Here is an 18169-nt window from a genome sequence, read left to right as displayed (position 1 = left end):
GCAGAAAACACCTTTTCAAGTACCTCTGAAAGAAAGCCCAAGTTGGAAACTGGGCAATAATGTCCAGGGACAGTGGGATTGAGAGAAGGCTTTTTTAACATGGGACAGACAACTGCCGTTTTCCAAGAGAGAGGCAATTGACCCATGGAAAGACTAAGGTTAATTATGGCCAGTGCCATTGGGAAAAGTATTTGAAGAAGGTTGCTTAAACCAATTTAAGGGAAAAGAATCTGAAGAATGGTAAGAGGACTTCATCTGGGATACTAACTTAATAAGAGAAGATTAAATCTGTGTTTGAAATGAGGACCAAGAAGAATATCTTGAAGAATCAGAAGCATAAGTACATAAGTATTGCCATACTGGGACAGACCAAAGTTCCATCAAGCCCAGCATCCTGTTTCCAACAGTGGCCAATCCAGGTCACAAATACCTGGCAAGATCCCAAAAAAGTGGAAAACATTTTATGTGGATTTTCCCCAAGTCCAATTTAATAATGGTCTATGGACTTTTCCTTTAGGAAGCTGTCCAATCCTTTTCTAAACTCTGCTAAGCCAACCGCCTTTACCACATTCTCTGGCAGTAGGCTTCAAATGAGGTAAATAGTCTATGACTAATGGTGGAAAAGACTTTTGTAAAGTTAGAAGTTTGGATTTGAAAAATTGAGCCAAATTGAACTGGTAGGAGTGGTAAATGAGTGATAGATTTTATAAAGCTCCCTAGAGGGGCAAACTACTGATACAATGCATTGACTGTAATAGTTAGATTTTGCTTTCTTTAGATGGAAATTATAGTTCTTGTGACAAGCACGACAATGCTGGAAATCTGAAGATCACAGCTTTGTCCATAGCTTCTTGGCTCTTCCTATTTGGTGGCGTAACAGTTTGAGACCATGATGGTATCATGGTTTCCAGACCACAGAGGAATGAGGGTAAAATCTAAGGGGAGCAGCAGAGTCAAAAGCAGAAGCTAAAGTAGAGTGCCAGCGATTGGCTTGCTCTTCTAGCAGTCTGGTCCCAAGATCAGAGAGGAATGTGAAAAGTGAGGGAGAGAGGAAGTTAGGATCAATGTGTTATTTATTTATTTATTTATTTATTTATTTATTTATTAGTAAGACCTAGTCCAATAACCCTGGGTTGTAGAATGTTTGGGGATGATGGGGTAGGAGAAATTAAAAAAGATAGCATAGTGATTAGTCCAAGAGAGCAGAAGAGAGGAATTTATAGGTGAAAGAATTAAATCTAGAGTGTGACCAGTCTGATATGTTGGGAAGTGTACCCACTGCTGGAGATTAAGTGCAGTTAGAAAAGATTAAAAATTGACACACAGGAGGAGTGAGGTGAATCAACATAAACGTTAACGTCTCCTAGAATTAAAAGATTAGGGTAGTGTATTGAAGCATCTGAATTGGACTGGTAACAAGCATCCCAAGACTCTAGGTTAAGGGAAGGAGGACAATAAAGGAACAAGAGGAGGGGGGCCATGATCTTAAGAAAAAGAGCCTCGGGATAGGGAAAGGGAGACTATTTCGACAACCTGGAGGTCCTGTGAGGAAATTATTGCAAAGCCTCCCCCCCTCCCCCGGGTCTAGACACACTAGTGGCAGAGAAGACATCGTATCCTGGAGGAAGGGATTCATAAAGGAAGTGCTCTTCACCTCTCCTGAGCCAAGTCTCAGTGCGCGAGAGTAATTGGATCTTTGTTTGGGATATAAAATCCCAGAAAAGGGTTGTTTTTTTTTTGAGCAAATAGAATGACAATTTAATAAAGCTTCTAAAACAGTTAGCGGTAGCAGAGGGTGTGGATCCATGTAGTCAGTGATAATGTTCTGATTGTGGAGAAGGAAGTAGCTTGGCTGCCTTGTGAATCAGAACCCCAAGGGATTTAGAGACACTGCTGGATACTGAGAAGACCATGACTCTCTGAATAGGAGATACTCTTCTATATCAAGAAGCTTGAGATGCAGAATGATCCTGATATTCTAAACATGGAATATCTTTTCAGTTGCTCTGCAGAAGGTCATTGAACATTCTCTGTAAGAATGAATGGGGCTATTCTGATAAGGCCAGAGAAATTGATGGAAAAGGCTGATCTGTTGCCTGAATTTTTGAGGTGACCAATGCAGGGATATAGCTTCAACCAAGAGATAATAATACAGAAACATGTAATTGAATTAAGAAACAAGAAGTTGCATGTGTTGGAAGTTTCTCTACAAAATTGGCTGCGATGCTGCCTGGAGCCAGATATGTCTTGTACCAGAGTTTGGTCTTCTAGAATCTTGACAAAGACTTCTTTCTTTGTGCTGGTGGCACAGGATCACTTTGGGGCCCTTTTACTAAAGGATTGCTGTGTGGCAACCCAGAACTACTAATATATCACAATCTGAGGGAATTTTTTAACCTAGAGTGCTCACATATAATCTTGCATCAAATGATGTACTCCTTAATTATAGATCAATTAGTTTTTATTTCTACATACCTCCAAACCCATACATACATTTAGAAATTATCTAACAAGAGTCTAAGGAACTCACTCACTCAACCTTTCGCTCCACTATCCTATCGCGGCTCTATGTAAATCATTAATTTCACACCACTGCTTAAATCTGTCAACATGAAATCTCAAAAGTTCTTAAAAATGTCCATGAATTTTCATGTTATACTCCCATTATTGATCTTCATGCAGTGTCAAATATCCTGTACTGTCAGATCATTTGGTTCAATAATTCATTGATGTGTAGCAAAAAAAACTCCACTACTTATACTGAAGAAAAAATTCATATAAACTCAGTATCTTCATAGGCTCACTCATATAGCAAAGCGCGGCTTGAAGAGGGCTTCCGTCAGACTCCAGACAAAGTTAGTACAGCTGACCACACTTTAGCTTCTCTATGCGAGACCGCATTTCGTGTTGCTCTTCATCAGGAGGAGCAACTTCCATTCCGTTCGGGAATGGAAACCAGCTTTCCAAGCAGGACCCACAGAATCCCGCACAGATGAAGAAGGTTCAGTGAGTGAGTTCCTTAGACTCTTGTTAGATAATTTCTAAATGTATGTATGGTTTTGGAGATATGTAGAAATAAAAACTAATTGATCTATAATTAAGGAGTACATCATTTGATGCAAAACCCAGAACTACTACCAGAACAACGAAGCCGCTGGCAGTAGTTCTGCCTCCAGCGTGCTCCATTTCTGCTGGATTTAAAAATATATATACCATAGGGGGTTACCTGGCAGTAATTGGGATAGTTCTGGAGCCCTTATGGGTGGTAGTAAATGCCCCCCACCCACACACACTTGGCCATATGGTAAGTGTAAGCTTTCTGCATGGCCATGTGGTTGTTCGGGCTTTTTACCCGCTGTGGTAAAAAGGTTCCTGGCACATGGGAAAAACAGCCGCTACCGCAGGTCTTGGCAAAAGGATCCCTTTGTGTTTGTTATTTAGGGTGGCATTTATGGCTATGGTCCTCTGCACTGAGATGACATTTTTCAATTGCTTTGACTCCATGCAGTTCAGGAGTTGCTGTGTGCTCAGACTTGCAAGACGGTACCCAAGATATCTGTACCATAGATTGAGAAGGTCTAAGTTAGAAGATTTATGGTACTACTCTTTCACAGGGGGATATTTTGAAACCCACTTATGAGAGACTGAAGACAGCATCAGTTGAGGATATACTGGACTGTGCAGTCAGCTGATGGAGACTGAAGACAGCATCAGTTGAGGATATACTGGACTGTGCAGTCAGCTGATGTATGCACCAAAGTGTTTTCACGTGCTTTTTTTCTTCATATTAAGAGCCTTTTCTGTGCCTCATAATGGTCTTAGAGGCTATTAAGTTGGTCTTTTTGGGCTCCTGAGGACATACATCCACAGAGCTTACAGTCCTCCTGGTGATGGTCTGAGCCCAAACAAATAAGACAACAGGCATGGGTTTTAGTTTGCAATTTTTCTTCCACAGGTTGGGCAGAGTCAGAAACTTGGCTTTGTCTGCACCACGGTTCCACTGCTGTCAGATCATGCGCCCCCCCCCCTTAAAACGTAGAATTATCTTCTTTAACCAAATAAAAAACATGAAATTAAATGAGAGAGTAAAACATGACAAAATTGTTGGAAGAGCTGTGTTTCGCGTCCATTCAGCAGAGCTGTTCTATAAGGTATTGTGCAATAATACCATGTGTGCCTGAATCAATCCTACTTGTCAATGGAGTATGTCCTTTTTTTTAACTGAATAGATGAAATCATTTGGCAAATTGGATCACACACTTATACAGGGAAACACTAAACTTTCTAAGGAAAATAGATACAAATTTTATGCAAATGAAAAAAAAATGTATAGGGAAAATATTCCAGAACATTTTTAATTCAATTTTTTTCTGAAAATCCTATCACTCTATCTTTAAGTGAAAGCAACAAAACTGCCTTTCACCAACTTGAAACACTTATTCTCCATGTAGTTTAAGGGTAATCTAGATATCCTTACTTGTTGAGCTTGTGGTATTTTGGTATAAATCTCTTTATTCTGTGGTTTTATTGTGTTTACAAAGAGGCAAACCACATAATTTTACGTTGCTCTTTTCTGTATAAGATGTTTGCTTCGTTTTTAGTGGAAGAGAAGCCCTGAGAAAAAATTTGTTTCTTTTAGTATTTGCTATTTTACATAAACTATTCTTTGTCTTGCACAAAATGAAAGGATATAATGTCATATACACTGAAACATAATATTTTGTTATTTTCAGTTCTATTCCCTGCCTTCTCCAACGAGCAGCCCTGTATACAGCATTCGATTCAACACCAAATGCCTCTATGCTGCCTTGGCATCAGCCCTTCATGTTCTTGACTTCACATCTACTGACTTGCAAATCAGGAGCTAAATGGAAAGTCTGCTTACAGTAGAACTGCTGACTGGAATCTGAGCTTTGATGTCAGGCACCTAGAAGAAAAAGAACATGATCAGGGCGAAAATTTTTCTCAGGGACGCATGAACTACTGACTTCATAAGAAGGAAATCAAACATAACAAGGGGACTAGTTATTAAGGTGTGTTACAGCCCTAATGTGCATTATTTGCTCCTTAACACGTTAAAGGGCAATAATGCTTGTTAAATTACCATAACACACTAAATATTAGATGTAGCAGGATTCATAGTAATGAGATGTAAAGCAAGCAAAAACAGTTCTTTGAATAGTGCAGCTTGAGAGCATCAGGCTCAAATCTGTGGCCCAGTGCTTCCAGTCACTTCTTAAAGGAACCATTGCTTGAAATCAGGAGCTGTGTCCCCCTCCCCTTCCCAATGACTCCTCCCCCTCCCCCCAAGATCCCCCAAATACTTCCCCCTGCTCTGAAGACATCCCCAAACACCCAAAACACCCTCCCATAGGCTAGGGTTAGCATAGGGCTACAGAAAAAGGAGGACGGATTGAGCCAGCCGGGTTTTACTTCTATTGCTTTCCATTGAAAGCAATGGAAGTAAAACCCGGCTGGCTCAATTACTTCCATTGAAAGCAATTGCTTTCCATTGAAAGCAATGGAAGTAAAACTCGGCTGGCTCAATCCGTCCTCCTTTTTCTGGAGCCATATGGTAACCCTACCATAGACCCCCACCCTGGGCCTACCTTTAGTAATCTCTGGTTTCTAGTGGGTTGGGGAAGGAAAGATCCTGGGTCTCTCCAGCCTGGGTACAAAATGGTGCTGGTGACTCCTAGCAATATTCTCAGGTTAAGCAGCCTGGCAGTAATACCATGAGACTACTGATAGCGGTCACCAGCACCATTTTGAACCTGGCAGAAGAGAAATGGGCAGGAGCAATCCCTAGCCACCAGGGAATACTAAAGGTAGGCCCAGGGGTCCTACATGAGGGTGAGGGTTGCTTTTTGTTGTTTGGGTGGGGAGCAAGGGGAATAGAGGCAGCTGTTGAACAATGCCAACCCATTTAGAAAGCACCCAGGAGAGTATGACCAAGACTTAGCAGCTGATGCTCCTGGGCACTATGAATAGCGCAGCTTGTGAGAATGATCAAAAGCTGCATTATTCATGTACTGCTGGAGTAACTGACCTGCAGGTTACTCCCATGGGAAGTTAAGGTGTGGTAAAAGCCTGAATTTAACACACCTCATTTATATACCCTCCTAAGTGTTTAGCCTGTTACATTTTAACCATCAACCACCTTTTCTATAAAAATAAAAGCTTCAGCTTTAAATTTATTTTTTTCTTAAATGATTACTTGTATTTATATAGATTTTGCATTTAGAAGCATTTCCCTAATAAAGGCAGAGATGCAGTGATACGATGTTGACTGTCAGTATATACAAACTCTGTAGTGGAAGGCAGGTTTACACAGAACTGTTAGAATTTTGGTGATCCAATAAAAAGATTGTAAACTCCCCCCCCCCCCCCTTTACAAAGCTGTGCAAACGGCTGCCTCACGCTAGCTCGGCTTTGTCAAAGTGTGTGTGTGTGTGGGGGGGGGTTTGTATTCTAGGTTCTTTAGCCCCTTATACTTGGCATACTTCACAAAAATAATTTCAGCCTAAATTTCAGTGGCTTGATGGCAGTACTGTACACTGCTATGTTGGACCCCCCCCTCCCCCCCCCCCTCCCCCGATTCAATCCCAAATTTTGGTCTTCTACTCCCTGGGTCGTGAGGAACTGGGAATGCTGGGAAGGGAATTGTGGTTATTGCTCAAAGTTTTGGATGGGACACATTCGTTGTTTTGTGATCAAGAAATATTGGAATAAAATCCCCATGTTTTCTCTCCTGCTGAAATAGATGTGACAGCATTGGTCTTGAAAATGAAGGTGCGTTCCTGCATAATTATAGGTTAGATTCAGGGTCCATGGTTGCAGGGTTTCAGAAAGGGTGCTGCTGTTTGGTTCTCAGCCAAGTGTGCTCTCTACAACCACTGAACTAGGTATGCTGGGTGGGAGGGAGTAGAATTAAAAACAAAATAGGGGAAAATTTGTGGATAACTATATAAATGAAGGCTAATGGCACCAGATCCCAGCCTTGGCTCCAATTGAGCCAGAAATAAAGAAGGCCCAGAATAAAAATCATAGGGTTAAAGCAGTGATTCTCAACCCAGAGCACACCCAGCCAGTTGGGTTTTCAGGGCATTCACAATGAATATGCATGAGAGAGATTTGCACACAATGCCCACTTGGTATGCAATTCTCTCTCATGCATATTCATCGCGGAGATCCTGAAAACCTGACTGGCTGGGTGTGCCCTGAGGACTGGGTTAAGGAGCAGTGGGGTTAGACAGATATTCCACAAAGCCAAGTTGCTTACCCATAATAGATGTTCCTAGGTATAGCATGAAATATAGAAACAGAAAATTGAAGACAGATAAAGACCATGTGACCTATCCATTTTGCCCATCCATACCATCTACTGTCCCTTTCTCTCCCTTAGAGATCCTATGTACTAGTCCCAAGGTTTCTTGAATTCAGATACAGCCTTCATCTCCACCCCCTCCACCGAGACGCTGTTCCATGTATTCACCACTCTTTCTGTGAACATTACTCCTGAATCTGTTTCCTTTCACCTTCATCTTATGCCCCTCATTTTAGAGTTTTCTCTCGACTGAAAGAGAATCACCTCCTGTGCATTTATGCCAGGGTGGTATTTAAACTATCATATCTCCCCTCTCTTATCTTTCTTTCAGAGGATACACATTGAGATTTTAAGTCTGCCCCCATACACTTTATGATAAAGACCACTGACCTTTTAAAAACTGCCATCTGTATAGACTCCTTCCTGTTTATACCTTTTTGAAGGTATAGTCTCCAGAACTGTACACAGTACTCTAAAAGAGGTCTCACCAGAGACTTATACAGAGACACCATCACCCCACTTTTCCTACTGGCCATTCTTCTCCCTGTGCACCTAAGCATCCTTCTGCTTTTGCTATTGCCTTTTCTACCTATTTGTGCACCTTAAGATCATCACATACAATCACAACCAAGTCCTGCTCCTATTTCGTGCCCAGAGGTACTATACTGTACTGTAACCTTGGATTTTTGTAGTGCAAATACATTTTTAGCATTAAAGCTTTGCTGCAAAATTCAGGACCATTCTTCAAGCTTTGCTAGTTTCTTCTTCGTGTTATCCGCATCATCAGAGGTGACTACCCTGTTGCAGATTTTGGTTATATCCACAAGGAGAAAAACCTTACTAGACAGACCTTCTGTAATATCACATACAAAAATGTTAAAAGGAACTGGGCCAAGAACCAATCCTTGCAGCACACCACATATAACTTTCCTTTACCACCACCCACTGTTGCCTTACACTCAACCAGATCCTAACCCAGTCACTCACTATAGGGTCTATACCGAGGGCGCTCAGTTTATTTACAAGTCATCTATGCAGAACTGTGTCTGAGACTTTGCTAAAATATAAGTACACCACATTTAACCCTCTCCCTTGACCCAAATCTCTGGCCATCCAGTAAAAGAAATTAGATTTGTCTGAAAAGACCTACCTCTAGTAAAGCCATGCTGTTTCAGGTCCTACAATCCATTGGATTCCAAAAATCTCACTATTCTCTATTTTAGAAGTATTTCCATTATTTATTTTCCACAGAGGTCAGACTACCCAGCCTCTAGTTTCCAGTCTCATCCTTCTGCTTTTTGTGGAGAGGTACAATATACGCCCTTCTCTAGTCCTCTGGGGACCACTTCGGACTCTAAATAAGCATTGAAAATGTCAGATACCAGAACTGCTAGAACCTTACTTGAGTACCCATGGATATATCCCATCAGGCCCCATCATTTTGTCTATTTTAGTCTAGCTATCTTCTCACAAACACAAACTTCTGGAGAATTGGTCCCAGTCAGACAGTGGAGCCACCAGAACTTCCCTAAGTACCCTCAGATGTATTCCATCAGGCCCCAACATTTTGTCCACTTTTAGTTTTGCTAGCTGTTCACAAACACAGTTCTCTAGAAATCACAAAGGTTCTACCCCATTCCTATTTGTATTGGTTTTCTACAGTTCTTACGCCTTCCCTTCATCTGTGAACATAGATCAGAAATATTTGTTAAGCAATTTTACCTTATCCTTATCATCTTCTACATATTCTTCCCCTTCATCCTTGAGTCTCACAGTAACCCTTTTGCAGTTCCTATCACTAACATATCTAAAAAAAATGTCTTGTCCTATTTTACCATAATGGTTTTTTTTCCTTGTATTGCTTTCTATTTTACCAGCTTCTCTTTTAGCTTTTCAAGATATTGTTGCCTATCTTCCTCATTCTGCGATCTCTTGTAGTTTATGAAGGCTAACCTGTTTTTCTTTACCTGTTCAGCTACTACTTTTGAGAACCAATGTGGCCGCCTTTTTCTCTTACCTTTTTGTAAGGAACGTAAGTAAAAATATGTTGCTCTTAAAATAGCTCATTTTAGTATTGCCCACTGCTTTTTACTTTTCCCAGATGTTCTAATTTAATCTAAATTGACACTTCCAAGCCGCTTATTCCCTGTAAAGGTCCAAAGTGTAATATAATAAGGTTTTTACAATTTGAAAATACCTTATATCACAGACACTTACTAAACATTTTTAAAAATAAAATACAAAATAGTGTCTATTTAAACAGCTAGATTCACATATTCCTTAAAAAGAAAAGTTTTCAAACCCTTCCGAAATAGCATATAAGAAGGTTGGTTCTTCAGACTGGACGGTAAATTATTCCAAAATTGGACAACTTGGTATGAAAAAGAATTCTGCAGAACTTTTTAAAATGTTACTCCCTTAAATGAAAGACCACTTAGGTCCATCTAATGTAATGACCGTATAGAAATCTGTCTAGATGAATAGGAAACCAAACGAGCAACCTGCAATAACGATAGGCCATACCAAATCTTTAAAATAATAACAGCAGGATTTTAAAAATATTTGTGCCTGCAGCAGAAGCAAATGTAGCTTCCTCAGCAGTGAAGACATGTGATCAAACTTATTCATTCTAAAATTCATACGAGCTACTACTAATCATTTCTATAGTGCTACTAGATATACACAGCGCTGTACACATTATATGCAGGTACTTTTTCTGTCCTTAGAGGGCTCACAATCTAAGCTTTTTTTTGTACCTGGGGCAATGGAGAGTTAAGTGACTTGCCCAAGGTCACAAGGAGCTGCAGTGGGAATCAAACCCAGTTCCCCAGGATCAAAGTCCACTGCACTAACCACTAGGCTACTCCTCCACTGCTGTATTCTGTAAGAGTTGTAAATGATTCCTCAATTTCACTGATATAACACGTTACAATAGTCCAATTGGGCCAAAATAACTCTGAACCAGTAACCTAAAATGGTACTCATGAACATAAGATCAAATGATTCGTAGATGTCACAATTTCAAGAAAACATTCCTAAACAGACTATTAATCTGAACCTCAAAAGATAAGCACAAATCCAAAATTACTCCCGATAGTCTGGAAGACTTCTCAACTATCAGTTTCTCGTTTTGCCCAATTCAAATTGATTCTGGTACACAATCAGCTTGGTAAGTAAACCAAAGAATTTTGGTTTTACTTGTCTTTAACTTTAGCATAGAAGCTAGTGCCCAAGCTTTAAGCTTCTCTATACATTTAGGGCCCCTTTTACCAAGCTGCGGTAAAACGGGGCCTGTGCTGGCATCGGTGCGTGTTTTTGATGCATTCTGAGGCCCCTTTTTACCGCAGCTGAGTAAAAGGTAGGTCTTTCTTTTCTGCAGGAAATGGCCATGCGGCAAATAAAGCACTTGCCATGCAACCATTTTGGGGGGAGCCCTTACCGCCACCCATTAAGGGTGGATAACTATAAATGAAGGGTTAGCATTTGATATGGTGGCTCATACATTATTGCTATACTTGAAGTGATTGGCTGAGGCAGTAAGGGCTCCTGTGCTAACTTGTACACACCGATGCTACAAAAATATTTTTGTATCACCTGATATGACGGCACGCTAGGGGTAGAAACTACCATTGGGCTGCTGTGGTAGCCCAGTGTTAATTCCTTTTTGGCGAGTGGTAAGCTCGCGTTGAGTTTACTGCCTCTTTGCAAAAGGGGCCCTTAGTTACTTTACACAGAGTGTGGTTCAAATGTCAACTGCATACAAATAGATGAACATCAGTAAGCAAAAGAAGAGAGTCAAGAGAACTCATAAATACATTAAAGAGAACTGGCGATAATGGAGACCCCTGGCAGTATTCTGCAGGAAGGTTGCCAAGCATTTAATAAATCCCTTTCATCTTGACCACATAACTTTGATGGACTAAAAATTTTGTAAACCAGTTCAGTACCAGTCCTGTAATGCCAATCGCTTCAAGTATAGCAATAATGTATGAGCCACCACATCAAATGCTGCTGACAGATCAAATTGAAGCAACATGACCTGGAAACCAGTAGAGAGTAATGCCTTTAGCTACCAATGTTAATACAAGGTCTCCATGCTATTTAATGCTCTCAATCCAAATTGAGATGGAAGCAATACTTGAAGAGTATCTAAATAACTTGAACGTTGTTCTACAACTGCAGATTCCACTAATTTAGTAAATAATGGAGTGCTGACAACTGGCCAATAACTAGCTGGCAAAGGAAGATCTAAAGGGTCCTTTTACTAAGCAGCAGTAAAAAGGGGCCTGTGGTAATATAGGTGTGTGTTTTGGGGAAAAGGGCTTTTTTTCAGTGGTCAGGAAAAGAGCCAGCGGTAAAATTGAAACCAGCGCAGGCCTATTTACGGCCTGAGCCCTTAACACCACCCATTGATCCAGCAGTAAGGGCTCACTTGCTACACACGTGGTGACTGGTCAGTGCACGCCAACTGCCGATTAATGCCAGAAATGCCATGCACGATATGAAATTTAAAAATAATTTGTCCTGTGGTATGGGCGCATGCCAAATCTGAAATTACAGCCAGGGGGCACGCTAGCCTGGTGGTAGTCTCAGTTTGGCACGCAAATAGAGACTACCGTGCCTTTGTAAAAGGGCCCCTAAATTTGTAGACTTCAGTATAGGTGTTAGAATGATCTCACCAATAAAATGTTGAAAAGAGAATACCCAGTTTCCAAGATGTTCCTATCCAGCTAGTAACACCTTGAGATATTCCCCTATCTCAACAAAGTTAGGGTTTTTTTTTTTTTTAAGTCTTGAACCTTCACATTTGGATGAACCTTCTCCAAATCTGTCTTAATATTGAACCATACCACAATGATCACTAGACGCCAGATGATCACCCACTAATGTTAGAAACACTCTCCCAGTTCATAAAGCCTAACTCCAATATGGCTGGAACAGTCTGTCCTGTAGATAATCCGGGGATCACCCTACTTCTAGAAAACCCCCAAGAGAATCCAGGATCACCCTACTTCTAGAAAACCCCCAATAAACATCTGGCATATTAAAATAGTAGTACTTCCCCTTTCATAGCTATATTTTGAAATGCTTCTCTTGGCACTGGGCAGGAAGGATTTTCTTCTAAAAACTTGCAGAGTGCTTTTGATAACTTTGCTTATGTGAAGCACTTTTCAAATGTCACTGTTGCATGGGGCCAGTATTTAACTTATTAGTTCAATACCTCTCCAAGGAGAAATGAGTGAGTATTATGAGGACTTCTGTCCGGCTATTTAATGTATAATACCTGTGATATAAATGTAATTTCACTTTCTCCGAGGACAAGCAGGCTGCTTGTTCTCACTGATGGGTGACGTCCACGGCAGCCCCTCCAATCGGAATCTTCACTAGCAAAAGCCTTTGCTAGCCCTCGCGCGCCGATGCGCATGCGCTGCCGTCTTCCCGCCCGAACCGGCTCGTGCCGGCCAGTCTTCTTTTGTCCGCGCTCGGTACGGTCGTGTTTCGCTGTTCGCGCCCCAAAAAGTTGACCTCGTGCGTCGTTTTTCGACTTTGTTCTCTAAAAAAAAAAAAGGGTGTCGGGAGGAGGCCTCTTGGTTTTCTCCCTCCCCATACTTCGAGTTTTTTGCCCCGGTAAGTTTTCTTTCGTCGTCGGGGTAGGCCCTATTTAGGCCTCGGTCGAAGTTTTTCTTCTCTCTATTTTTGTGGTGCCATTTTCGCCATTTCGAGTTTTGATCTCGCCGGCGCGATTTTTCCGCCCATGACATCGAAGTCTTCCAGCGGCTTCAAGAAGTGCACCCAGTGCGCCCGGGTAATCTCGCTCACTGACAGGCACGCGTCGTGTCTTCAGTGTCTGGGGGCTGGGCACCGCCCTCAGGCCTGTAGTCTGTGTTCCCTTTTACAAAAGCGGACTCAGGTAGCGAGGTTAGCCCAGTGGAACATTTTGTTCTCGGGCTCTTCGTCGGCATCGGCACCGGGAGTATCGCCTGCATCGACGTCGTCGGCGCCTGGACCTTCATCCTCGCCCCCGATTGCATCGAGTGCATCGGGGCGTCATCGGAAGGCTGCGTCGGTGTCGGTGGCATCGAGACCTCCACTTCTGCTGATGTTGTCGGACGGTGGTGCTTCGTCTGGAGTGCAGGTGAGGGCTGTCCATTCCCCTGCTGGTGGCGGTGAGCCTTCGGGTGGGTCTCCCCCTACCCTGAGGGCTCCTGCGGTACAGCCCCCCTGAGACCGACCCTCTTCTGCCTCGGCCCCAAGGAAGAGACAGCTGGATTCTACGTCCTCCTCGTCGGTGCCGGGAAGCTCCGGTGACGTGCTTCGCTCCAAAAAATCGAAGAAGCATCGTCACCGGTCCCCTTCCCGTGTCGGCACCGAGAGCTCTGGGTCGCCGAGGGAGTCGGCACCCAGTAAGCATCGGCACCGAGAGGACCGCTCGCCCTCTGTTCATGAGGTGTCGATGCGCTCCCCTTTGGACAGCCCAGAACAGCCTCCACGCCCGGAACAGGTTCTGACATCGACTCCTGCATCGGCTTCCATGTCTTTTACAGCCGCTCTGCACGAGAGCCTCCGGGCCGTTCTCCCAGAGATCCTGGGGGAGCTGTTGTGCCCTTCCCCTCCGGTACCGGGGGTGCTTGCGCCACCGGTACCGTCGAGCGAGGCGCCGGCTGGCCCATTGTCCGGGGTGAGGTCTCCGACATCGGTGCCGCTTGCGGTACCGACTGCGGTAGCCTCCCAGGAAGGCTCCCCGACTACGTCGGCGGAGGGAGCTTCGCCGGTGCGGGCGAGGGAGTCTACCTCTCGATGCTCCCACCGTGGCCGTGGTTCCACGGAGTCGAGCCGGGCACGGTTGCAGACACAGGTCCGTGAACTTGTGTCTGACACCGATGGTGAGGCCTCGTGGGAAGACGAAGGAGACATCAGATATTTCTCTGACGAGGAGTCTGAGGGTCTTCCTTCCGATCCCACTCCCTCTCCTGAAAGGCAGCTTTCTCCTCCTGGGAGCCTGTCTTTCGCTTCCTTTGTCCGGGAGATGTCTACGGCCATCCCCTTCCCGGTGGTTATGGAGGATGAGCCCAGGGCTGAAATGTTTGAGCTCCTGGACTATCCTTCTCCACCTAAGGAAGCGTCCACAGTACCCATACATCATGTCCTCAAAAAGACATTGCTGGCGAACTAGACCAAGTCTTTAACTAATCCCCACATTCCCAAGAAGATCGAGTCCCAGTACCGGATCCATGGGGACCCAGAGCTGATGCGCACCCAGTTGCCTCATGACTCTGGAGTTGTGGATTTGGCCCTAAAGAAGGCCAAGAGTTCTAGAGAACATGCTTCGGCGCCCCCGGGCAAGGACTCTAGGACCTTGGACTCCTTTGGGAGGAAGGCCTACCATTCTTCTATGCTCGTGGCCAAGATTCAGTCCTACCAGCTCTACACGAGCATACATATGCGGAACAATGTGCGGCAGTTGGCGGGCTTGGTGGACAAGCTCCCCCCTGAGCAAGCCAGGCCTTTTCAGGAGGTGGTCAGGCAGCTGAAGGCGTGCAGAAAATTCCTGGCCAGAGGGGTGTATGACACCTTTGATGTTGCGTCCAGGGCCGCTGCTCAAGGTGTGGTGATGCGCAGACTCTCATGGCTGCGTGCCACCGACCTGGAGAATAGAATCCAGCAGCGGATTGCGGACTCGCCTTGCCGTGCGGATAATATTTTTGGAGAAAAGGTCGAACAGGTGGTAGAGCAGCTCCACCAGCGGGACACCGCATTCGACAAGTTCTCCCGCCGGCAGCCTTCAGCCTCTACCTCTACAGGTAGAAGATTTTTCGGGGGAAGGAAGACTGTTCCCTACTCTTCTGGCAAGCGTAGGTACAATCCTCCTTCTCGACAGCCTGCGGCCCAGGCTAAGCCCCAGCGCACTCGCTCTCGTCAGCAGCGTGCGACTCAGCAAGGCCCCGCGGCTCCCCAGCAAAAGCAAGGGACGGGCTTTTGACTGGCTCCAGCAGAGCATAGCCGACATCCAAGTGTCAGTGCCGGGCGACCTACCAGTCGGAGGGAGGTTGAAAGCTTTTCACCAAAGGTGGCCTCTCATAACCTCCAACCAGTGGGTTCTCCAAATAGTCCGGCAAGGATACACTCTCAATTTGGCCTCAAAACCTCCAAATTGTCCTCCGGGAGCTCAGTCTTACAGCTTCCAGCACAAGCAGGTACTTGCAGAGGAACTCTCCGCCCTTCTCAGCGCCAATGCGGTCGAGCCCGTGCTATCCGGGCAAGAAGGGCTGGGATTCTATTCCAGGTACTTCCTTGTGGAAAAGAAAACAGGGGGGATGCGTCCCATCCTAGACCTAAGGGCCCTGAACAAATATCTGGTCAAAGAAAAGTTCAGGATGCTTTCCCTGGGCACCCTTCTCCCCATGATTCAGGAAAACGATTGGCTATGCTCTCTGGACTTGAAGGACGCCTACACGCACATCCCGATACTGCCAGCTCACAGACAGTATCTGCGATTTCAGTTGGGCACACGTCACTTCCAGTACTGTGTGCTACCCTTTGGGCTCACCTCTGCGCCCAGAGTGTTCACCAAGTGCTTGGCTGTAGTAGCAGCGGCACTTCGCAGACTGGGGGTACACGTGTTCCCATATCTCGAAGATTGGCTGGTGAAGAACACATCCGAGGCAGGAGCCCTGTAGTCCATGCAGATGACTATTCGCCTCCTGGAGCTACTGGGGTTTGTGATAAATTACCCAAAGTCCCATCTTCTCCCAGTGCAGAAACTCGAATTCATAGGAGCTCTGCTGGATTCTCGGACGGCTCGCGCCTATCTCCCAGAGGTGAGAGCCAACAACTTGTCCCTTGTCTCGCGGGTGCGAGCGTCCCAGCAGATCACAGCTCGGCAGATGTTGAGGTTGCTGGGCCACATGGCCTCCACAGTTCATGTGACTCCCATGGCCCGCCTTCACATGAGATCTGCTCAATGGACCCTAGCTTCCCAGTGGTTTCAGGCTGCTGGGGGTCTAGAAGACGTGATCCACCTGTCCACGAGTTTTCTCAAATCCCTGTATTGGTGGACGATTTGGTCCAATTTGACTCTGGGACGTCCCTTCCAAATTCCTCAGCCACAAAAAGTGCTGACCACGGATGCGTCTCTCCTGGGATGGGGAGCTCATGTCGATGGGCTTCACACCCAAGGAAGCTGGTCCCTCCAGGAACGCGATCTGCAGATCAATCTTCTGGAGTTACGAGCGATCTGGAACGCTCTGAAGGCTTTCAGAGATCGGCTGTCCCACCAAATTATCCAAATTCAGACAGACAACCAGGTTGCCATGTACTACGTCAACAAGCATGGGGGCACCGGATCTCGCCCCCTGTGTCAGGAAGCCGTCAGCATGTGGCTCTGGGCTCGCCGTCACGGCATGGTGCTCCAAGCCACATATCTGGCAGGCGTAAACAACAGTCTGGCCGACAGGTTGAGCAGGATTATGCAACCTCACGAGTGGTCGCTCAGTTCCCGGGTAGTGCGGCAGATCTTCCAGGTGTGGGGCACCCCCTTGGTAGATCTCTTCGCATCTCGAGCCAACCACAAAGTCCCTCAGTTCTGTTCCAGGCTTCAGGCCCACGGCAGACTGGCATTGGATGCCTTCCTCCTGGACTGGGGGGAGGGTCTGTTGTATGCTTATCCTCCCATACCTCTGGTGGGGAAGACTTTGTTGAAACTCAAGCAAGACCGAGGCACCATGATTCTGATTGCTCCTTTTTGGCCGCATCAGATCTGGTTCCCTCTTCTTCTGGAGTTGTCCTCCGAAGAACCGTGGAGATTGGAGTGTTTTCCGACCCTCATCACGCAGGACGAAGGGGCGCTTCTGCATCCCAACCTCCGGTCCCTGGCTCTCACGGCCTGGATGTTGAGAGCGTAGACTTTGCCTCTTTGGGTCTGTCAGAGGGTGTCTCCCGCATCTTGCTTGCTTCCAGGAAAGATTCCACTAAGAGGAGTTACTTCTTTTTATGGAGGAGGTTTGCCGTTTGGTGTGACAGCAAGGCCCTAGATCCTCGCTCTTGTCCTACACAGACCCTGCTTGAATACCTTCTGCACTTGTCTGAGTCCGGTCTCAAGACCAACTCTGTAAGGGTTCACCTTAGTGCAATCAGTGCATACCATTACCGTGTGGAAGGTAAGCCGATCTCAGGACAGCCTTTAGTTGTTCGCTTCATGAGAGGTTTGCTTTTGTCAAAGCCCCCTGTCAAGCCTCCTACAGTGTCATGGGATCTCAATGTCGTTCTCACCCAGCTGATGAAACCTCCTTTTTAGCCACTGGATTCCTGCCATCTGAAGTACTTGACCTGGAAGGTCATTTTCTTGGTGGCAGTTACTTCAGCTCATAGAGTCAGTGAGCTTCAGGCCCTGGTAGCCCAGGCCCCTTACACCAAATTTCATCATAACAGAGTAGTCCTCCGCACTCACCCTAAGTTCTTGCCAAAGGTTGTGTCGGAGTTCCATCTGAACCAGTCAATTGTCTTGCCAACATTCTTTCCCCGTCCTCATTCCTGCCCTGCTGAACGTCAGCTGCACACATTGGACTGCAAAAGAGCATTGGCCTTCTATCTGGAGCGGACACAGCCCAACAGACAGTCCGCCCAATTGTTTGTTTCTTTTGATCCCAACAGGAGGGGAGTGGCTGTAGGAAAACGCACCATATCCAATTGGCTAGCAGATTGCATTTCCTTCACTTACGCCCAGGCTGGGCTGGCTCTTGAGGGTCATGTCACGGCTCATAATGTTAGAGCCATGGCAGCGTCGGTAGCCCACTTGAAGTCAGCCACTATTGAAGAGATTTGCAAAGCTGCGACGTGGTCATC

The 18169-nt window shown here is 45.4% G+C and overlaps 1 protein-coding gene across 1 annotated transcript in view; it reads left to right on the top strand.

Annotated features, from left to right (window-relative positions):
- FBXW4 (F-box and WD repeat domain containing 4) overlaps positions 1–5429 on the top strand; it is a 225023-nt gene extending 219594 nt beyond the window's left edge. The window contains exon 9 of the mRNA XM_030202853.1: positions 4734–5429. Coding sequence (XP_030058713.1) covers positions 4734–4868 — 135 coding nt within the window. The 3' untranslated portion in view covers positions 4869–5429. The remainder of the gene's footprint in view (positions 1–4733) is intronic.
- Positions 5430–18169: the final 12740 nt, after the last annotated feature.

Source organism: Microcaecilia unicolor, chromosome 5, assembly GCF_901765095.1.
Source record: "Microcaecilia unicolor chromosome 5, aMicUni1.1, whole genome shotgun sequence".
NCBI classification, from domain to species: domain Eukaryota; kingdom Metazoa; phylum Chordata; class Amphibia; order Gymnophiona; family Siphonopidae; genus Microcaecilia; species Microcaecilia unicolor.
This window is presented reverse-complemented; position numbering and strand designations above follow the sequence as displayed.